At 45.0% G+C, this 24370-nt stretch overlaps 1 protein-coding gene across 1 annotated transcript in view; it reads left to right on the plus strand.

Moving 5' to 3' along the window:
• MYO5C (myosin VC) overlaps positions 1-24370 on the plus strand; it is a 717152-nt gene that overhangs the window by 655072 nt on the left and 37710 nt on the right. Inside the window, exons 39-40 of the mRNA XM_069222459.1 lie at positions 1846-2020; positions 6581-6661. Of these exons, the coding sequence (XP_069078560.1) occupies positions 1846-2020; positions 6581-6661 (256 nt within the window). The remainder of the gene's footprint in view (positions 1-1845; positions 2021-6580; positions 6662-24370) is intronic.

Raw genomic sequence — 24370 nt, forward strand, 5'->3', positions numbered from 1 at the left:
TCCCCATCTCAGTTGGTGGTGGTGAGGTTCACTCATGGATTCACTAATGCAATGTTAGAATTACAAGTGAATTGCTGAGAATGGTTCAGTCCATCAGAGTTCTTAAAATGTGGGCACTATTTCTGTTCTTTGCTAAGCTGATAGCCCTTCCTCGGTTAACAGGAAGCGTGGGGCTGAGACATGAAACAGATTAGTAGAGTGGATGTGTATACCCACATACGCGTAGTGTGGTTGTTTGGGCAAAGTATTAATGCCCACTTGCTCACAAGCTGCTAGGCTTACACAGCTGTAAATGGACCCTTAGCTTTATTATCACCCAAGCCCACATCTCTAGCATCTAATTATGAAGCAAGAAATTATAACAAAGGGCAATTATAAATGAGAATACCGCAACATCATATTGTAATAGAGGACATGTTGATTTGTAAATATCTATATTGTTAGAATTGTCTGTATGTGTACTGTGGTAGAGAGAAGTTAGTACATCATGTTTCTGTTAGGTTTTTATCGATGAGACGAGCCCACGGTATTTAAAATATGCGGACGGGGTCATATAAATCTTACTAATGCCTTGTTGAATATGTCTAAATCCTTTTAATTTAATGTAAAATATGCAGACTCTGAAAGTGAAGACACGTTTTCCTTCTCATTAGCTATTTGGAGTCTTGATACTCAGGTGGTCATTCAAACCTCGGCGGTCTTTTCAATCGACCGCCGAGGGACCGCCGTACGGAAGACCGCCAGTGCTGGCAGTCTTCCGCACGGGCCATTCTGACTGCTGGCAGCGCTCCGCCCGTTTCCGGACGAAGAGCCGCCAACAGCCATACTGGCGCCAGGCGGGGAAGTGGAGGTAGCTCCACCTCCACCGCCACGCCAACAGAACACCGCCCAGCGAATCACGACCTGTGATTCGCTGTGGCGGTGTTCTGTTGGCGTTGCGGTGTCGGCGGAGCTGCCCCCATGGGTCCCGTCCCCTCCCGGAGGATCACCGGAACAGGTAAGGTGATCGTCCGCTAGGGAAGGGGGGGTGGCGGGGTGTTGTGAGTTGTGTGCGTGCATTGGGGTGTGCGTGTGTGTATGTTGAGGGGGCGTGTGAGTGCGTGCATGAATGCGGGGGGGTGTGTGTGTGTATGTGCATGTGTGCGTGCAAGAATGCGGGGGTGTGTGTATGTGCGTGCATGAATGCGGGGGGGGGGTGTATGTGCATGTGTGCGTGCATGAATGCGGGGGGCGTGTGTATGTGCATGAGTGCGTGCATGAATGCGGGGGGGTGTGTATGTGCATGAATGCGGGGGTGTGTGTGTATGTGCATGAGTGCGTGCATGAATGCGTGCGTGTATGTGTGTGTATATGTTGGGGATCGGGGTGGGGGAGGGGGGTCCTGCAACCTTTTGGGGGTGGCAGGGGTGGTGGGGGGGTAGGGGAGGGAGTTGGGGTGGGGGTTGGGGGTGGGGGAGACCCCTATCAGTGCCAGGGAGATAGTGCTTACCGCCATGGATTTCAAACCGCATGAAATCCATGGCGGTAAGCTGGGGTCAGGCGGGTTGGAATACCGCCGGCGGTATGTGACGACCGCCGGGCTGGAGACCCAGGTCTCCAGCCCGGCGGTCGTTACCGCCGTGGCGGTCGGAACGGTGAAGCGGCGGCTGGCCATGGCGGTAACCGCCATGGTCAGAATACATGAAAAAAGACCGCCAGCCTGTTGGCGGACTTACCGCTGCTTCACCGCCGACCGCCACGGTTGGAATGACCACCTCAGTCTTGGTTTCAAACGGTATATTTCATGTCTTTTTTAGCGCCAAGAAAAAACTCACTTTTTTCACCTACTTGCCTCCTAAACTCTAGATGCAATATAAGTTACTTGGAGGAGTGGCTGAAGGAAAAGAATATGCAAAGCAGTACCGCCAAAGAGACCCTGGAGCCCCTTTCCCAAGCCGCATGGCTGCTTCAGGTCAAGAAGATCACAGATGAAGATGCCAAAGAAATATGTGATCGCTGCACTGCTCTTGCCACTGTGCAGGTACTGGTCCATCCACACCCCACAACAGGTCCCCCACCCTATCCCACACCCATCACTGCTAAACTGTTTTGCAAATGTAACTTTGCTCTTACGAGGCCATCTTCCACTAATTTCAGGCCTTCAAAATGACTCTTGGCTTACCATCCATAGTTTGTATCAGTCAGGGGCAGACCTAATCCTTAGAGTGCAAAACCATGCCCTTTGGCCTAATGCCTTTGAGGATCTATACAGCCACCAGTTCTAGTAAAACTTGGGGCGGGGCACCTTGCCATATTTTGCCAAGGAGTGGCACTTTGTGTTATGCCACTGCCCTCATTAATATAAATATTTAATATTGGTCCATATTTTGTAAGTTGTTTTTATTATGCTAGATGAACATTAACTTTTGAGACACGCAGCCTCCTGCATGGATGGCTTCCATCCGAAGAAGGCAGCTCTATTTGTAGTTCTAACATACCATTCAATCTCGGTGCTTAATTTAATGTTCCAACAAACGGAATTTCTGCCACAACTTGAAATATATCTTGGACTTGCACCTCCACAGATAGACTTTTAAAATATTAAAAGGACGCTGAGTACATTTTGGAGTTAATAATTAGAAAACAAGCGTATTATGGACCCCAATTAGCTATTTTTTTGCTTGGGTTCATACCATAGAGGCACACTGAAGTTATTTTTCTGCATAATCATCATAGCCATCTCATTTCTTAATCTCTAGTTCTCATGCACTCCTTGAAATAAGGGAAGTGGCCTTACTTTTTTCATCATAAGCCATTCTAGAAGACAGCATTTTTACCTAACCAGGAAGTCATTTTTTAGATAAGTAATTTTAACAGCACAAGGTGATCAATATAATCAATGTTTTACTCAGTTATTCCTTATCTCATTTTAATGGTTTAAAAGTATTATCGCACAAACCAAGTTTCACACAGTGGATTTTAATGTATAACTTTCTCGTCTCCGAAATCTCTACAACTGAGAAAATAACTAATTCCCAAAATCGTGCAAGGCATTTCTTCTCCACTGTGTTCTACCACGATTTTCACATGACAGCTGTCTATTATGCTCACTCAAATCAAATTGTAGAGGCACAATTACTACTTATCAGTATTTGTTTAATTGAAAAATCGTCAAATGAGCAACATAATCATTATTTACAAATGTCACTTCATACTCTGTATCCAAGGATAGAGAGGTGGGAACATTCTCGGTGGTCACTAGCTGCATTTGTCCAAAACAGTTTTTTGTTCCTGCACTTACGGGCAATCTTCCATGGCTAGATTGATATACAGAAGCATTGGTTACAATGCAAAGCACATTAGGTCTAACCCTTGTGTGGTGCATGAAGGACGACACTTACAAGGTAAGTGTTATGTGTTATTGTAGATAAACTCCCCAGCAGCAGAGCGTTGACTGTAAGGGAAGGCCACCAGTAGCCCACTGCGAAAGATCGAATAATACACATTCTAGAGTTCACATGCAAAAGAACAAGACAGCAGCTGCGAACCTGTAGGTAGCTAGTGCACTGCTGACCAATAATGATATACTTATTAAAGTAACACTATAAGTTAGAATATAACACGTCTCCATCCTTCATAACAATGTAACAATGCACAAAATGAGGTCAAAGAAAAGAAAGGAGGAGAGAGGAAAAGAAGAAAAATGAAACAAGCGAAGTGTAAAACCATGAAAAATGTTGGTGATAAGACTGCATGTTTAGGGTGGCAGCACCACCGATTGTGGGGGACTGAGTCAACCCCACACATTAGAAGAACTGAGCATACGTCTTGGTAGCTGTCAAAGTAACTCCTGGCTAGCTCACAGTGCCTCACCCAACCCTATCAGGGGAGATGCGTTTTGTGGCAGCCTAAACCTGACACTCTGACTCCTCAAGGAAGTCACAGAAACAGATCATAACCTTTTTCACTCAGTTACTCATGCATGCATTGGCAAGACTCGAAATGCAAACTGGATTTCAATGCATTTATTGAAGCTATCGCATCCTAGTATAAAAATCTTGTGCTGCGATAATAAGGCAGATGAAACATAACACAGTAATCATCATTACAACCAAGGTAATGGAGAGGAATAACCCCACCATGTTTTGTGATTCTAGCAAGTCTAGGGATTCTAGAAATATCTACCAAACCCTATGTCTAGATCTGAGAGCATAGTGGCTGTAACACTTCTGCTTGGCCCGACCTAAAGGTAGCCCCAACCCCAGACCTGAATAGAATATCAGGGGTGATCCTGTTGTCTGGATGGCAATCCTCTCAGAAAACTGAAGAGTTAGCGCCAGTATCAGCAAAGCTGTCTGTACTGTGGTACACATCCTAGGCACGTCATCACTGGATTGCTTGCTATTCTCCTTGGGCCTAAGGTTGTGTATATAACAACCCATACAGATTTCAGAGAAAGGTCCTGATGTAATGATGTGTCTCAAGGATAAACCTGGCTCCTATGCTGGCAATACAAATTGGCTTATCATGTGCCGTGCATGGCAGCCATGGACTACATTACCAATTACCTGTTGTACAATGGCTTGATAAAACATGCAGCATGAGCTCTGCCTTCCTCGAAGAGGCAGCTGATAAAATATGTTAAATAATTGCTAAAAGTAGGCTTTTCTAACATGAGGAATAAAACATGTATGCTATGAAACACACAAACCAAGGAACTAAGCTAAGCTAAGGGGTGCCCAACCCAGGTACAAAGGGTACCTACAACACAAGGAAATAACTTGAATATGATGAAAGCTAAAAGCTTAACCTTAAATAGACTCTTTGAATCTTCTGGGTGCAACAATTTCTCTCTTGGGACAGCAGTCCAAAATATTTGTTTTCTAAATGGATGCGGAATAACTACTTTGACCTGAAGGCATGGTGATAATCTCATCATCTCCTTCCATGGGAACTACAACTTTCTTCTTGTTATCACCAGCTGTCACATCCAACAACACTTTTTGTTCACACACTGAATGGCCTAACACACATGCACCAGAAGATACGCTTTCAGAGGATACATTGATCTCAGAATTTGTAAAAGGGGAGAGTTGTTAACTAAAATCAACAACATCATCACTATGATGATCACTACCATTATTAAAACATTTCAAGAGTGCCAAATATCTGCATTGATGGCCGATGCCATACAAAGAGCTTGGAATTACAGAGGAACCACAATAACTGTGCAGACGTCGTCACAGCACAAAGTGGAGAGTAATCAAAATGAGGGAATCCTCCTCTTCTTCCTGGTTTCCTCTGCGGTGAGGCACAACTGGGGACAACACCACTCATCACCAATATGTGATGCACGAATGAAGACACTTACAATGTAAGTGATAAGTTTTGTTGTAAATAAGTCCCCAGCAGCGGAGCTGTGACCATAAGGGAAGACCACTTGTAGCCAGCTGCCAAAGATCAAACAATACACATTCTAGAATTCACACGTAAGAGAACGAGACAGCAGCTGCATGCCTACAGATAGCTCATGCACTGCTGACACTTACTACACGTATAGCTAAATTATGGGAACTTGTTGACTTACTTGTCTATTTGTTTGGTGTAGGATGTATCCCCATAAGTGGGTGCTAGCCCGATGATGTGACGCCTAAAGGAGTTGTCTGAAATCTGTTCTCAGGAATGCATTAATTTTGGCATGCTGTTTCCTTGGTCCACAAAAATGCCAGGCTTGTCAAAATACAACTTACTCACTAGGCCCTGGCCGGTATGATTTGTACCATGTAATATCATTTGCATTGTAATCTGATTCCTTTAAGAAGAATGGTATTACCAATGGTCAAAGAAAAGTGTTTTTACAGTGAGCAGAAGACTGTTCAGCTCATAAATTGAGATTTAATGAATATTGTGTCGATATTGAGTAGCTCTGTACACCTATTGCATGGAATATGATCATAAATATGGCAACCACAGAGCACCTGTAAAGTTCATATTTTTTTCCGACCTATTGCAGGTTTATGAAAATAACTCAAAAGGTAGCTCAAGTTGCCTTAGATACTCTATAGATATGCTCAGGTCAATGTTTGCTTACGAAAAAAATATTTATTAAGAGATAGCGATTATAGTTTATCTTAAAATTCAACAATTCGTTGTGAAATAAAGTAGCTAACGCCTTTAAAAGGGCTCATATTCCATCAAATCGAGATTCCTTACTTCCTGTTTTAGTAGCCGTATTGAATTCATGTGAAAGATGACACCAAATCTGGGGGAAATATATATTCAAAAGCTGTGGATACCTATCCCAGACTGCTAGTTGCACTCTCTTGCTGTCTGGCACCAATGTGTTTTCCACATTATATAAAAGTACCAATTCCGACGTTAAAGAATTATGTTCCAATTTTATTCCTGAATAAATGTGTACCTCATAGGCTGATGCTTAAGTTGGAAGAGATGCTTCATTTTTATTAGTTTAGGAACATGTTTATGAAATTATCAGAATCTAGGGATCACACAAACTGATTTATCTTTTGATTTTGTTTTATTTTTATCAACATTTTTGTGTGCAATATAAACAAAGGCGTTGCTTTGTATTTCTTTACAGATTGTAAAGATCCTCAATTCATATACTCCAATAGATGATTTTGAGAAACGCGTGACACCTTCATTTGTGCGGAAGGTTCAGGTAGTTACTTTCTTACATTTTGTCTAACCACTAAGCTTGAAATCTTGAGTTGGAATTGTAACATGCATTAAAACAAGTGTAACCTGAATTAGTGAAATGTTTGTTCAAGGGGTTTTCGTCAAATAAAAAAAAGAAATGTAAAACTCATTACTTGAAATGTCTGAGAGAATTAACTTGGATACTCGGTGTAATGTATAGAATTGAACACCCCCCTATGTCTGTGCTCTTTCACTTCCATCAGCCCAGAAGAGGCACTCTTCAACTTTTGCTATTTTTACTGTGTATTTTCCTTTTTCTTTTACTGATCCCAACAAAGCAGCATCTTGATTTTTCTTTCTCTCTAATTTGTACACTGCTTCAAGGTTGAGAATGGCACGTCCTTATTCCCTGTGGTGTTAATTTGCTGTTTGTTTAGGATTTCTTAAAAGTGTCCTAATGCCAAATATTATCAAAGCCTGTGAGTAGAAGCAATTGAATTTATCTTTTGTGCTAATGTTTTGCTTTATGACAGGGAGTAGCAATAGATTTGTTCATGAAGTTTGCTAGGAACGTTAGTGATGGTGGCATGTACAAATTTTGGGCCTGGTTCACTAAGGTGGAAATGAAATGAAATGGGAAAACCCTGGAAGCAGAACTCCATCCAGCTTCGACAGTTGGGCAGTTTGGTTAAAAAGGTGCCACCATATTTCAACAGGCAATGACCCTCATTACTACCCTGGTGGTCTTAGGACTGCCAGGGTTGTGGTGGTGGTTAGACCACCGCCAATGCGGCGGTCTGACTACCACATTACGACCGCAGTGGTAGCGCAGCGGTCGGACTGCCAGCACTGCCACTTTTCGTCAGCACAACGGTGTGACGGTGCTGGTGGTCCTAATCCACCAGGGCAGCGCTGCAGTTTCATGGCGGTAGTACCCATGAAACTGCTGGTGGAGACAGGGTGAGGGGGCCACAGGGGGGGCCTGCACTGCCCATGCACTTGGCAGCTTTTCGTCAGGTGCTGATGCACCCTACACACTACAGCATTGCCTCCGGCTCGATTACAAGCCAGAAACTATGCTGTAGGCCGTTTGCAACTGGGCCAGCAGGAAACTCGTAATGGCCCCAGCGAGGAGGCAGCCAAATTGGTGGCAACCTCCCCATCGGAACTTCGGCAGACGGGGTTTTCCATCCGCTGAAGTTGTAATGTCTACGAAAGAAAACTGTCTTTCTATGGGAGTAAGGTCAGTGACGCAGGGTTTGATACGGGGGGCCATGTTAGAGCTTATTACAAGGTGCAGAATACATGTTAACAGACATTTGCAATGATTGCACCATCAGGGGATTATGGGGGTTATTCTAACTTTGGAGGAGTGTTAATCCGTCCCAAAAGTGACGGTAAAGTGACGGATATACCACCAGCCGTATTACGAGTTCCATAGGATATAATGGACTCGTAATACGGCTGATGGTAAATCCGTCACTTTTCCGTCACTTTTGGGACGGATTAACACCTCCTCCAAAGTTAGAATAACCCCCTATGTGTATGCAAGCATGGCTCACCAGAGAAAAGAAGTTTCAAGACCCAGACTTAATTGTATGAAGATGGAAAAAAAGGGTGTAGTTATTTCTATGTTGTTTAAACCCACAAATCGAACTCATCCATCTTTAAACGAAATTACCAAAACTGTAAATAGTTTGATACATCGCATGGCGGCCCTTACACCAATGATATACATGTCATGAATGCCTCATTAATTATCACAGAATAAACATTAGAGAGGAGTTTCTACACAGCAAACAATAATTATACATATTTACCAGGGGCGGCTCCTTTGCAATGGCGAAGGAGGTTCGCCCCCTGGCTAAGAGCAAGCAGCTGAAAAATAAAGCAATGTTTTGTGATCATTTTATTTTTCAGGTGCTGGCTCAGCCAGCAGGTGCAGAGAGGGGCGGGGTGGGTCTGGTCCGTGGGAGGGGGTAGGAGGGGGAGTGGAGTCAGTGCAGTAAGTGTGCATGTCAGTTTAAACTGACGTGCGAAAATTAGGTTTCTCCAACCCGGCTGTGTTGCACAGCTGGGTTGGAGAAACTGCATAGACTCACGCAGTGTCTGAGCAGCAGAACAAGCCGCTCAGACCAATTCTGGCTCTGCTTTCATGCTAGGTATAGCATGAAAGCAGTACCAGCATTGCTTGGAGACCCTGTGCTGGTGACCTAGGGACTCCTGTGACGCCAATACCATCAGAAGAGGTGCGAGGAGGCCGGCGGTGGCAGAAAAAGGTAAGTTTATTTTTTAAAAATTATTTTTGTTTATTTCTCCCGGCCCCCTCTCCGTGTCTGTCCCCTCCCCACCCCTCACCATGAGATTTGCGGTGGCCGCCACTGATATGTACACATAGTGCTAAATATGTAAACACAGAGGCATCCATTTCTAAGTAATGAACGCCATTAGATCTCAATGCCACATGTACGGATCTCGTGTGAACACATTATTTCAGAGTGACCTCATGACATCTTAACCAATTACCATAGTTCATCATGTTCATTTACTCCATAAGTCAATGTAAGGAATTTTTCAATGTATTTAGCTTCAGCCCTTAGTATTAATGGTTCAGTGGATCCTCTCCTTCCATCAGCTGTTGCCACAAATAATTCTGTCCATTTCATCTTATTTTCTGTGTAACCCATAGTTTCATATTGCAGTACGAGAGGTGCTCGATCTGTTTCACATCCGATGTGGGATCTGATTCAACATTTTCTTCCTTCGCAGGAATCACCGCTCATCAAGGTCAACTGATCTTTGGCCCCAGACTAGGCTGTGGTAGAACCCTACAGTATAATTTCAGTACAGACCAATTAAGTTGTACAATATGACCAATGTGGCCATACAAAGAAAACTACAGTCGGGAATAAGGTTAACGAAATTATTATAAACTGAAGCTCAGAGTCATGTAGACAATTGGCAAGACAAAGTTATAAAGATACAGATTCACCGAGGGTTGTCCAAGGCGACAAAATAATTTCAAATGAACCAACATTAGAAGAACTGGGCTTTGGACAAATACTATGCAAAAAGTCAACAGTATAATTTGATGTACAGAAAATAAATGTGGCTCAATTTTAATAAGCATTCAGGCAAATCAGATCACTAAAGTTCAATTTAGCTGGACACAGGGAAACCCTACAGTTCGCTAAATCAGAGGAAAATGTGTGGGGCGGGACACATGGGCAAAAGACATAAAGAACAAAAAGGGCAAAAAGATTTTGGAAAAAAATAAACTCTGGCAACAGGCTACAAACTAAAGTGTACAAAAAGTAGGTAAAAAGGGAAGGCGTCAGCAAGTTAGAGGCTCGGTCATCTTCTGCAAGGGTTAGGAGGAAAATCTCTAAGGCTTAGCAAGGCGTTTCAAAAGGGGAAAAGGCAGAGAGGAAGATGCCTCTCCAAGGGGCTCAACATTCAGGATACAGGGAAAAGGGGTTCAGCTTCTAATCATAAGGCAGGATACACATCTGGCCAAGGAGGAATCTGACCAAATCCAACTGGTCATCGATATATCAAAGCTCATACGTCTATCTGATTTGTCCAGAACATCAGTTCATTTGACATTGAAGGTATCATCCAATCAAAATCGATCACACAACTCCAGGTTGAAACCGCCTCAGAGTTTCCCAGGTCGATCATGGGAACAGCATCCATCCATGTGGCTCCACGCAAGATTGAAACAAATGTTTGAATTGCTAATCCACGGTCCAGGATGTTTCACATCTAAGGTCGTATTTGTACAACTCTCTATGTGTAAAAGAATAGAGGTCTATTACCAAACTAGTCTTTTCATGGGAACAAAGTCTGAAAGAAAGTTCATGTTAACTGAATGACTTGACATTTTCTGCACGATCACAAAATACAGGGCCTAGCAGGCCTCACTAAGGCTAATGCAAATTAATTATTACAGCACATTAATAAACCAAATAAAACACATTTTAACACAGAAACTGTAAACTCTGCATAAATAATTCGGTGCATAGTATATACAAATAGACATTACATAGCAGTATCTCTGCAAAGCACCATAACTAAGAACATATGTCAAACCCACCCCTCCCTCTCTCTCCAACCATCCCCAGACAGGTCGATATCATTGGGTATTCCCAGAAGGGTATATTTGGGGTTTGGGGGGATCCGCGCCGACAGCACTCCCTCCAACTCTCCTATCACCTCGGTCCAGTACTCCTGGATCCTGGGGGCACTCCCATAGTGTATGAAAGAAGGATCCGATATTGCCTCAGCATCTAATACAGTTTGGATGCTGCGCTCTTCCCATCACATGTAATCGTTGGCTATCATAGTATATCTTATGTCGAATTTTAAATTGAATCATTCTAAGTCTTGACCGGATAGCCACCTCTTTGGGGAACATCAGCGCCTCCTCCCAGTCTTTATCTTCTAGAACCCCTAGCTCCACTTCCCACCGACTGCGCAGATTTATAAGTGTATTCAGCATATTATTATTAATAGTCTTATATGTTAGGGATGTTGCTTTAGCGTCTTGGCCGTCCATTAATAATCTACTTTCTAGAGGGGCATAATCAGGTATTCCCCCTCCCGGGAGACCCTCCGCTCTCCATGCATGTTGCAAGCGTGTGTAATGATAAAACTGTGTCGTGCTCAGCACATACTCAGTCCGGAGAGATGCAAAGGACATAATTTCCCCCCCCCCCCCCATCACATCCCCCACCTTTGAGATACCAATATGGTCCCAGCAATTAAAGCCTTACAATTTCCTAATTTCTAACAGCCAGCCTCCCTCCCAAAGAGGGATCTCCCTGGTGGGTCAGCTCAGTCGTTCTGATCCAAGCCTTTATGGCCACCTGGGTAGCCGGCAAAAGATGCTTGGTCCCCACTCCCTCATATAAGTAATGCTTACATGATTTCCCTTCCCTCTGTAGTCTCTCCAGACGGAAGGTAGGATGATCTCCCGGTGCGAATAACCAGTCATTAACATTCATCAAGTGCGCCACCCAATAATATGCCTCTAGATCCGGGAGAGACAGTCCTCCTGCATAATGATTACATTGTCGCGTCTTAAGAGCTATTCTCGGATGTTTCCCCTCCCACAAAAAGAGCCACACATCTTGTTTTATGACCCTGAACAAGCTCGGGGGATCTGATAGTATGTGTTCTGCAAAACATAGAGGAACTTTGGTAAAGGGATCATCTTAATCATGGCAACCTGCCCCATCAGCGTGAGAGGCAGAGTTCTCCATCTTTCCAAATCAGCCCTGAATTCGTGCATTACCCTCCCAGGTTATTAGCGTGGCAGCTTTCAGCCTTATGTGTCATGTAGATGCCAAGGTATTTGAAACCTTCAGTGGTGCTTTGCAGGCGTACTGGGAGGGGGGAGTGGTACATCTCCCCGCGGAGTATATAGGATTGTTTTGTCCCAACTAATGTGATATCCTGACTGCCTCCCGTATTCCTCAAGCAGATAGAAAAGTATTGGTAGGGATACCTCTGGGCGCGCTACATATAGGAGGATGTCATCCGCATACAGAGAAATACGCTCCTCCACATCTTCCTCCTTCCTCAGTCCGAAGCCATACAGTCCCGGATAAGTATGGATCTTACATGCTAAGGATTCCTAGGTGAGGGCAAACAATAGGGGGGACAAGGGGCATCCCTGCCTTGTGCCCAGCGCAGTGGGAAAGTCAGAAGAGAGGCCCCTTTTACTCTTACTGCCGCCACTGGGTTACAGTAGAGCAGTCGCACCCACTCCCTATATCTCGGGCCAAATCCAAATCGCTCTAGTGTAGCTGCCATTTTACACTAGATTGACCCTGAAGCATTGTCCTATGTAGACGATATATATCTCACGGATGATGAATTACTACAAAATTTAAGACGGGTAGCCTGCATTGTTGTAGGGTTTGCCGAATTTGGCTACAAATTACATTTAAAAAAAACAAAAATAGCCTTCCTCAGCGTCCTGTTTCTCGCATATGAGCTTTCAAGTGAAGGGAAGAGCCTAGCGCCACAATTCTTAGAAAGGTGCGCACAGTTACAACCACTGAATACGATAAAAAAACTCCAATCATTATTGGGTTTCTTAAATTTTGGCAGAACCTACATTCCAGATCATGCTACGTGCATAAAACCTTTATATGACCTAATACGTCCCTATTTTTCAAGTAAATTCTGGACAACTGAACATACACGAATTCTTAGAGAATTGCAGACAGACATGCTTGCAGCAAAACATTTACACACAAGGGACAACAAAACACATTTGGTCATCAGGGTAATAGCTGGGGCCATCGGTTTCACCTATGTGACATTTAATGAAGGTGAGTCCTGATTGCATACAAATCACATTTGTATTCAGCAGCTGAACAACGCTTTGCTCCCACAGAGAAAATTCTCACTGCTGTACAGATGGCTGTCATTAAAGAAAGACCTCTTGCCCAAGGCAAACGCATTGTTGTCGTTTCTCCAATCCCAGCCCTAGAGGCTGTTACAAAAGCTAGCGTTTCAAACACAAAAGCACTACATCCACGTTGGATACAATGGGCTGCGTCTTTGACAGCCACTGATGTAGACTACATTTTCGACCCAAAGTTACAAACTCAGGAATTCCTACAATAAGAAGTAGAATACCCAGTTCCAGTAAATACCTTGCCAATTGATCAGTATCATAGAGTCATGTACACCGATGGCTCTGCACAACCTGCAATTGGAACTAAACATCAGTATTCTGCTGCTTGCGCAGTCGTAAGTGGCTATATGGAAGGGGATACATTTTGTCCTCTACATACCTTTACACAGACACTAGGGGATTGTACAGCACAATTAGGTGAGCTAAAAGCTCTGCTGATGGCACTGGAACACACGGATCAGGCACAGCCTACGCTGATTGTTTGTGATTCATATTACTGTATCCAGTCCTTTAATGAATACCTGCATTATTGGCACCAGAATGGGTTCAGAGACTCCAAAGGCAACACCAATAAACACAGACTACTGTGGGGGAAAGTAGCTGACCTGAAAGAGACGCTACTGAATATCCATGTTGTACATACCCTTGGACACCAGCACGTTGGAATACATGTTGCTGGAAACACATTGGCTAATGAAGCCGCAAAGTCAGCAGTGGCAGTAGCCACTGTATCTGCAGTGACTCGCTCGAGTTCCAAACCAGATGCAGACATTTGGGCTGCCGTGAAAGCTACGGCTGATGGTACGCCGCATCCTAAAGGATTTCCTAACAAATATCATTATCATATGGGAATTATGCTGAACGCTGAAGTTAAGATACCAGGCGTACGAGACATCCCTAACAAAGATTTAAGACCACAATTGATTAAAGCAGCGCATGAGGGGGTAGCATCTGCACATGCTGGTGTGGCGGCTACAATTTCAATCTTGCTGGCCCGTTATTGGTGGGCAAGTCTCTATAAAGAAACTCAGCAGTATGTCCTTTGTTGTGACATCTGTCAACAAATCAAAGTTTCCACTGCCAAGCGCCCGCCGCAGACACCCCTCTTAATTTCAAACAAACCATTACAGTGTGTGTACTTGGACCACTGCGGTCCCTTAACACCTGATAGTGCATACAAATATATACTAGTCGCTGTTGATTCATGCTCCAGATTTTTATGGGTATGGCCACAACGCTCGGCTGATGCTCGGACTGTTATTAAAGATTTGCAAGTCTTTATCGGTACATATGCAGTTGCAGCCGCCCATTCGGACCAGGGCCCTGCTTTTGCCTCAAGGGCATTCAGGGACACCATGGCTTTGTTGGGGGTTCAACTCCAGTACTCGTCTCCATTTCATTCCGAGGGGAATAGTGCTGTGGAGCGATTAAACCGCGATTTAAAGCAATGCTTAACAGCCAGAGTCTTAGGTACAGGTCGTAGTTGACTTAATCACCTGTATGGAGTCCAGAGAGCACTAAATAACCTGCCTAGAAGGTCCCGGGGGGGGGGTCATACTTCCTATGAGTGCCTGTTCGGATCTCGAATGTATGTTCCGGATCTTGATGGTCCTGGCGGGGAGGCAGCAGAAACACCTTTTGACATAAATGAACGTGTCACTGTCTTACAGGAATTGCAACAGTTCAGTGATGATAATTCTTCCAAAAGTGCTGCCTCCACAGGAATTAAGGATGTGCCAGTAACATCTACTGGTTGGATTCCCAGAGTTGGGGATCTTGTACGTGAAAAAGTCGCAGTGAAAAAGGAATTTGGCCCTTCTTATCGAGCACCAGGCCCTCTACTAGGGATACACAGTACCAGAACTGTTATTCTACCACCGTTGGCAGGTGCCAAAGAAAATCGTTTTGTCTCTGTTGACAATGTCAAATTACACCATGTAGCCGATCTTGCACAGCCGACCAGGAGGAACATCCAGTAGTTCCCGAATCCCTCTCACTACTGGCGAAGAAGTTCCACTACAAGTTGTTTATACCAACACCGTTACCTCTCCGAGCTTGGGGAAGGTGGAAGATGATCTTGCATTAGTTCCACTAACGTCAACTAACTTAGAAACATTCGACCAAGTCAATCGACTACAAGTCAACGGATGGTGCTGTCTATAGTGTGCCACCATAGGAAACACCAACTCCGCCACTGACAACGGCTACGCCATTTGCTCGAACTGCCTCTGGTTATTTTGCTGACTTCAGCGGTGATTTCTCTGACTCATTCTCCTCTTCAACAGCTGATTTGTCAAGTACACGTAAGCTAACAAACTGGCTTAAAGAAACGTACTTCATTTTTTCATGGAACTATATATGGCTTTTTCTGACAATCCTAGCCTTTCTACTTTGGATTGGTTTTATTACCTTTTTCTTATTAATACATGGTCATTTTCTTCCTGAAAGATCAACAGTTGAACAGGTGGAGGAGGTTTTAAAACCACATTTTTCGTCACACAAAGCCCGAAGAGATTTATCCTTTGTGAACATTTCCGCAGTGCCAACTCCTGATGGGATTGTTTGGGACAAAATAATGTTTGATATATATGGTCCCACGGAAATTATTCAAATACCGTATGTGTTCAAATTATCAATGAATGATATAGTGATACCAGGCATTGTGTCTGATGATTGGGATGTGAAGACAGTTGATTCTATGATGACAGAATTTCAATATTATACTGTCTTTGAAAATGAAGATGTTTACCAATTCAAAGAAAATTATGGTGATATGTTTTGCTATAATTATTATGGGCACCACTTCATACATAGATCGAGCAGTCCCAAAATGGTATTTAATTACACGCAATGGGAACATTGTCCAACTCCACCGCAAGGAAGTTCTAAAACATATTCTGAAAAATTTGCATATTTTTCTGGGCACAACCAAAAGAATGCTGAGTCGTATTACTTTAAGGTGCCACCTACTAAGGATATACACATGTTATCAACTAATACGAAATGTATATATTCAGAATCGTTTGTTTCCCGGCTATCAATAGGAGGCTATGAATATTGGTCCAAATCAATTGATCTGAAAAGTGTCTGGGGAACAAAAAATTGGCAAATTAAGGGAAAAGAAACATTGTTTAGAGCATGTCTTATTCCTGTTCAAATGATCTTCTTAAATGAAACAGTGCAACAAAGGCTTAGCAACAATCAGGGAATTAAGCATGCCCAGCATACCTGCCCCTGCAAAATTTTACAAATGGCAAAAGTACACGAATGCAACCAAAGATGAGCTCGATGAGTGGGTCCAGAATGGTATGTTTAATGCTTCGCTGACACGTCCAGGCGGGTGGTTATTGTGGCCAATAGATACCAATGGGTGTCATCAATGTTTTATTAACTCCTCGGGGGGTTTTAGGTCGAGTAGGCCAGACCCTTGCTACATATCTCCAGAACATGCAGATATCATTACAACATATACTGTAGGAAAATTATGCCAACAGTGGCTAAAGTCATCCTCACTGAACGTGGTTAAAGAACACCTCAATCTCCTGTCTAACTCCTCTGACTTACAAGACTTCTTGTCAGGCCCCAGAACACCACGTAGGAAACGTTTCTTATATGCAGTATACAATGAAATATGGAAACTTTCCCAACAAGATGCTGCTGCTTCCTGATCTATTAAGGCTAATAGATCAGGAAAATCTAAAAAAGGCATTAGCGGTTGTGGATAATGGGATTAATACTTTGTCCGACCGGATATATACAATTAACAACATTGTCTCTTCTGCTATAGAGATTATACAATCTGATATGTCTTCTTTATACCATGGACAGAGTCAGATCAGGTCCATTATGCAGTTGGGTTGGACGCTTCAAACATTGAAGGCATGTCGCGTTCAATGGCAGCACGTTAGTGCAAGGGAGATATTTTCTTCTTTTAATCTAACGCAACAACAACAACTAATGGCTAAGAAAGAAGCGAATTATGTCATGCTTAACATTGAGAAATTAGAAAAGTTGCCTTTTACTGTGGCCGAAATACCATCGGCAGAGTGGTTAATACACAGGGTTATTAATCTGCCTATTTCAACACTACAATTCACCTCCTATTTGAAACACATTCCGGTAGGCAGATATGAAAAGCTGGGAGATAGTTACATCCATGAGGTGTGGTAGCTTCCCTTCTCGTGCAAATGCTTCAATGGCTTAAAGAAGTCTTTCTTAGCGGCAATGAATGCGAGACTTCAGTCAGTCATTCGATGATTTGTAAACAGCTGTCCTTGCATGGGGTGTGTAACGCCTCGGCTGCAAACTTGGCTTGTTATCTTAAGAGAGTTCCAGTCCCCTTGATTAGACCTACGTTCCAGGTGCTTTCAAACGGCAGCTACGTCCTTCTCAACAGTGAAGACTGTTGTGGCATGCGAGCCGGAATAGTTTACGTTGCGTCTCTAAGGTCGTTACATGCTGCAGGAACGTACTGTTTCCCCCCACTAAATTTAAGGAGGTAGCTGATATCTGGCCTTACATTGCTACTTCAAACGTGAATTTTGACAAGTTAAGTAGACTCAAGGCCTTATTGTTTCAAAAGCAAGTGGCCGTTACATCTGCACGCGAGACCTACGCACTTCAAGTGGCAAGGTCATCAGCAAAAATACAGTCCCTGTTAAATACAAACTTTCCGAGACACTTTGGTGAACTCGTGGGACGAATATTTAATGCGTCCAGCACGACTGGAATAGCAAATTTTTTCAAAGCTGTTGGTTCTGGTTTTGTTCACACCTTTTCCTCCATATTCGGTTTGATACCTTCAGCTATCCACTCAATTTTCGATAGTATTTTTTGGGGATTTCCGATAACTTTGGCTTTATTAGCTGGCATCCTGCTGTTGCTGTTGTTTATGGGCAATGGCTGTCCCGCCACAACGAGGACAAATGACGGTGCTCCCATCAGCGCAGCTGTGTCATGAACGTATGATGCAGCATTTTGGAGCAACACTCCTAGAGCATTTGGAGTGTGACTGGTCTTTGACATTCAGACCGGTTTTGTATTGTGTGCAGCCCGTGTTCCAGTCCCTCTGGTGCTCTTTCAAACATGCACTGGAAGTTTGTCTTTCACAGCAGCGCCCCCCAGCAATAGATGCTGATCTGTTGATGTTCTCGCTGAGGGTTCATTACCAGACATGCGCACTGAGGCTGCATTTGCTATGTGAAGCTAATTATGAGTTACCCTTCCTGGAGGAAGTTGCCACAAACTCATCAATGGGCACTCCACGGGATGCCGCCTTGGTTGACCCTGGGGCTATGGAACACACTTGCTCCTTGATCATTTTTGGCGTGGACTTTCCGGTTCTGAAGAACTCCTACTTTCCATGACTCGTACTTAATTTGGAACTTTTCTAAATTGACTTTATCATTGAATTCGGTTATAAGCCACATGCTCATGTTTTAAATTGCCAAGTAGTATGCTTGTGTGTTATTTTAATTTGTCAAAATTGACTAGGGTTGTATATACATCTTAGGTTGAGAAATTTTAGTTTTGGTTTGAACCACTTTCAACCGACAAGGGGAGGGTGTTGTGTAGCCATTTATTTATAGCTCAATGCTCGTTAGTTTAATACACTGGGCAGCTGTGAACTATTTTGCTTAGCCCAGCACTGTGTTCTCAAACAAGACATTCTTGATCACTTTGTGCTTCAGTCAAGGCTACAGTTTGGTACATTGCCGGTGAACGTGGTAGAAGTTTAGTCTCCAACATTCGTAGAAAATACACATCCTTACATAGGGACATTTTCTTAGAACATTAGCTGTGTTATGATAAAAACACTTCCTAGTCCCACTACACGTCAAGAGGGAGATTTCAGCCAGGGAACCAAGACTGTATGCTGATTGCTGAATGCTTCGCTGCAGATGCTAACGCAGACTACAGGCCTTTGCTCAGGTATGAGGGTCGATATCCTCCTAAGGGAACCTGAAAGGCGGCATTAGAGCTTAACATGCTGTGCTCAAATTATGATTCAGATAGAAAATAGTCCATGGTTCTAGTGGCAATATGATAAAGTTATTCTTATGCTTCACTCTCATCGTCACCATTTTAATATTGTCATGTTGTGTCGTTCTGGTTATTGCAGCTCACGCTTTGCTATCTAAAATGCAGTCGTTTTATTAAACCAGTCTTTAAAACCTATACTGCTTTCATCGTCATTTATATATGAGACCTAATTGTGAATGAGAGAACCGGATGCGACCTGAGTGACCATGACTTCCCTGAGACGTATGATATGTCATGCGCTCGGCTGCCCAATCATCTCTACCATTCGGGAGAGACGAGGCACTGCTAGTTAGCCGGAGCAAAACCCAGATTTAGAGCGACAGGTGTCACCCACAGTGGGTCAGACTCAGGCCCTCATTCCAACCCTGGCGGTCTCTGACCGCCAGGGCGGAGGGCAGCGGAAGCACCGCCAACAGGCTGGCGGTGCTTCCTGGGCTATTCTGACCGTGGCGGTAAAGCCGCGGTCAGAAAAGGGGAACCAGCGGTTTCCCGCCGGATTACCCCTGGCCCAGGGAATCCTCCATGGCGGCGCTGCTTGCAGCGCCGCCATGGGGATTCCGACCCCCTTCCCGCCAGCCTGTTTCTGGTAGTTTTCACCGCCAGAACCAGGATGGCGGGAACGGGTGTCGTGGGGCCCCTGGGGGCCCCTGCACTGCCCATGCCACTGGCATGGGCAGTGCAGGGGCCCCCTGACAGGGCCCCACAAAGATTTTCACTGTCTGCTTAGCAGACAGTGAAAATCGCGACGGGTGCCACGGCACCCGTCGCACCCCTGCAACTCCGCCGGCTCCATTCGGAGCCGGCTTCATTGTTTCAGGGGCTTTCCAGCTGGGCCGGCGGGTGCTCTTTTGGAGGGCGCCCGCCGGCCCAGCGGGAAAGTTGGAATGGCCGCCGCGGTCTTTTGACTGCGGGGCGGTCATTCGGCGGTGACCGCATGGCGGGCGGCGACCGCCGCCCGCCGCGGTCAGAATGACTGCCTCAGTCTCCCGCACCGTGGACGATCTTGCTGCTCAAAATCCAGTAGTCTCATTAGAATAATGAGAGCCTACGCAACAAGGATATGGAGGAACCATGTGGCAGTTCTGTGCTCCTTTGTTTATTTCCTGACTGGAGTCAGAGGAGGTATCTGAGAAAGTTATAAATTCTTTTCTGGATCTGGCACAGGCCGAGGGTTGGTATTGTTAGAAGAATTTGATTTTTAAAACTCTTCTTTCAAGTTAGGGTTAAGTTGTTTTGCTATTGTAATTCTTTATATCTTTTGCTACTTAAGTTGTTTTCTGATTAATGATAGAGGTCTTAAATTCCAATATCTATTTGTTTACTTAATTTGTCAGTTTTTCATCATCAGTGACATTGCCTAAGATTTATTTCTCCAGTTTCTCAGTTTCGTTTAATTCTTGTTCACTTAATTTTAATGCTATCTCCTTTGAAAATCCAAGCCAATCCCTCGAGCATTTGGTGCCCACTCACTAAAATCAGTCAGATATTGTTTATCATCTGTAAAGATTGTCAGTATGTTTATCCGTTGCAGGTCCCAGAGATTAGTGTTGTTCTTGAGATCATCCAAAAGAACTTGAGCATCCTAGTATGTATGCTAAATAAGTAAACTGAAGTATCACAAGGGAGAGTATCTGAAGGTAGCCTATGTCCTACACCACGGTCAAGCCCTTTCCCATTTAATTGTTTTTCTGTTGAAAGGAGACATTAATGCAATAATGGGATTACTTAGCATTGAAGAATAAAGAGTTGGCAAGGTAGAAAAGGGAACAGAAGGCTGATCCCTGAATTAGTTGATGCAAATGATAAAATAGCTTTTTACTGCTGAAAGTTCACAGTTGTGTAAAAGCTCAGTGGGGCGCCTCAGTATGTGTATAAGGGAATTGGTGGTGGTGGCTGGCATCCTGTGGTTAATGACATTTTCACATAATCATATAAACTGTGTCTCCTGGGGTGCAAGGAGGATGGTAGGTCATGCAAAAGTGCATTCTTTTCTAATGTATGTAAATGGATTCCTTCATGAGGCTGTACATAAGAAAAAAGTGAAAAACTGCCCATGAAGTGTAAAAAAGAAGTTATACTTCTCCTGTGACCTCTGTCTTAGGGGTGGTTTGATGTGGATGTTAGCCACTTTAAATGCCTACACCCACTTACTGACCTTGAGAAGATATAGGCGGTCATTATGAACATGGCGGGAAAGACCGCCGACCGCCGTGTCTGTGGTGAACAAAATCCCGCCGTTGGCGGTGAATGGAAACCCGCCATATAATGAACGAAAAACCCAACCCCGCCAAAAATTCCCAGACCACCACTCCCCGCCATGACTCTGTCGGCGGGAATCCCAGCCCACCCCGCCACCGCGAGGCACACCCACATCCCGCCCTCCAAGTGGACTCAACAGCAAGAAGTGCACACATTGGATAGGCGTATCACCCACACCCCTGACACACATCCAGAACCCTATAAAACACTACCAGACACACCCTAGAATCCCCTGCAACGAAAGAAGGAGAAAAAGATGGAGAGCACCAGAGCCAGACAGCGAATGCCAGCATACAGGAGACGCTCACCGACCCACAGAAGAGCACCCTTACCCCGTTCCCAGTCCCAACACCATCCACCACACTCACCATGTCCTCCCCCCCAAAAATCCACGCTTCACTGAAAGGGAGTTAAGGACCATGGTGGACGAGATCTTGAAGGTGGAGCCACAAATCTTCGGGACGAGGTGCAGCACACATCCATCACCCGGAAATTAGAGCTGTGGCAAACCATTGTGAACAGGGTCAATGCAGTGGGACACCATCCACGCACCAGGGACAACATCCGGAGGAGATGGAACGACCTGCGGGGGAAGGTCCGTGGCATGGCATCCAGGCACCACATCGCAGTGCAGAAGACTGTGGGAGGACCACCACCAACACCACCTGACTACACCGACTGGGAGGAAAAGGTACTGGCCATCCTACACCCAGAGGGACTCACAGGACTCACTGGAGGAATGGACTCGGGCAAGTCATCTACAATTACCCCATATCCAGCACAGCTGCAATGCATTCACCACCCCACCTCACCCACACCCACCTGGACCTACACCCCACCCAGCCATTACCCACTACATCCACCCCCCTGCATGACCTCAAACCCACTAACAGACCCACATCACTCCCGCTGTGCACAGCCACCCACCCCTGCACGTACCCACAATGGAACAATACCCCCCACCACAATGCAACCCCACACTGGCGCTAAATGCAATGTCAACCTCACAAAGGCACCCTGCAAGGCCACTGAAAGTAACACCAGCACAAAATAGCCCAGTTCTGTACACCTCAAACCTACATGCATATGTAACAGACATGTCAATGCCCCCCAACAGGCACCACCATCCATGCAACCCTAACGGACGGGACAAGGAGTGCCACTGCCCTCCAGGGAGACAGAGGCACCTCACAAGACACTGGCGAAGGATCCCTGGACACTGATGAGCAGGCAGTCCCCTCACACAGTCCTGGACTCTCACCATGCAGCAGCCCCACCCACAAAACCACTGTCACCCCTACCACCCAGTCAAGACCAGCAGCCCAGGGCAGGCGTACCCAGGGCACAGACTGGTGGAACACAGGTACAGAGGCCACAGTCTCCCACTCCCAACATGCAGGAAGGCGAGGGCCCCAGTACAAGTGGCACTGCCAGACACTTGGGCAAATGCAAGGTTCTCAGTGGGCCAGGGGGGAGGCCACAGGATGGATGCAGCAGCCCATGACGTTATTGGGGGCCTACCAACATACCCAAGACAGGTTAGCACAGATTGTGTCCACCCTGGAGCAAAGTCAAGAGGATGCAGCAGGAACAACACCAACAGGCCATGGAGCAGTGGAAAGAGCACAATGCCACAATGGCCACCATAGCAGGAGCACTGCTGCAGTTGGTCAAAAACCAGTCTGACACCCACACCAGACAAGAGGCCCCCACAACAGCTCTGAACAACCAGCAACAGATGACCCAAGCAGCAGAAACATCCCAGGAAATACCCTCCCAGGAAACCCAAGGGCCAACCATGTCACCCCAAGAAGCTCCACAGCAGGCACCCAAACATACGCTTAGGCCGAGATATGGCACTGGAAACCCAGCTAAGAACAAGGCCCCCTCCCACAATTGACTCTGCTACAAATACAAATGCAAAGCAACCATCCCACCCATTCCCCAACAACACTTAGCTGAGGGCAATTTGAAGTACTGTTCGACAAAATGGACCCATCAATACTATCCAACAAAGCTGCCACCAAGTTGGTTTTGAGGACCCCCCACCCTTACGACTCCCATCACTTTAAATAGCACAATTCATTCACTTCTACCAATAAAACACATTTCACACCTGTAACACTGACCCCTGTCTTAAATTGTGAACAAAGTGGAGTATGGATGCAACTGGCAGAGAACAACTTTATTGTCAGTTCTGTGCATGATGGTAGTCCTGTGTGCCCAAATGGTGGCAAGGAGGGAATGCATACATTTTCAGTCAGTACCATGCAGAAGTGGGCCATGTATCGCCTATCATGACCAACCCCCCCATATGACAGAGCACACTGACAGTATTAGTCACTAACCCCAATGACAGGCTTAAGTCTCACACAGTTATTGGAAGTAGAGTTGTATCAGTTAGTTCCTGGAATTGACATCTTCCCCTTCCTCATCCTCACCATCACTCTCCTCACCTCTCTGAGGTAGTTGATCAGGATCTATAGCACCCTCCATCTCCAAGAGGGGGATAGAATGTCTCACTGCCACGTTGTGAAGCATGCAGCAGGCCACCACTATTCTACACACCTTATCAGGCCCATAGGCCAGGGAACCCCCAGAGATATGTAGACACTGGAATCTAGCCTTGAGGAGACCTATAGTTCGCTCTATTACCCTCCTAGTACATCCATAGGCCTCATTGTAATTCCTCTCTGCATTCGTCCTGGGATTCCTCACTGGTGTCAGGAGCCAACGCAAGTTTGGATAGCCTGAATCACCTACAAAATGGTGCAATACAGATTTGTCATTGTAATGTCCCTTAGTCAGACAGGCTGGTTTTCTGCAATGTGTCAGTTAGTGACAGGCAAACTTACCTATGATCCACCCTCTGTCCTCTTGTAGTTGTTCCATCTTCTGTGGCACACTACTGTTCCTCAACACAAAGGAATCATGCACTGAACCTGGAAACATGGCATTCACATGGGAAATTAACTGGTCTGCAGTACATACCAATTGGAT

Source organism: Pleurodeles waltl, chromosome 3_1 (assembly GCF_031143425.1).
Source record: "Pleurodeles waltl isolate 20211129_DDA chromosome 3_1, aPleWal1.hap1.20221129, whole genome shotgun sequence".
NCBI lineage: Eukaryota > Metazoa > Chordata > Amphibia > Caudata > Salamandridae > Pleurodeles > Pleurodeles waltl.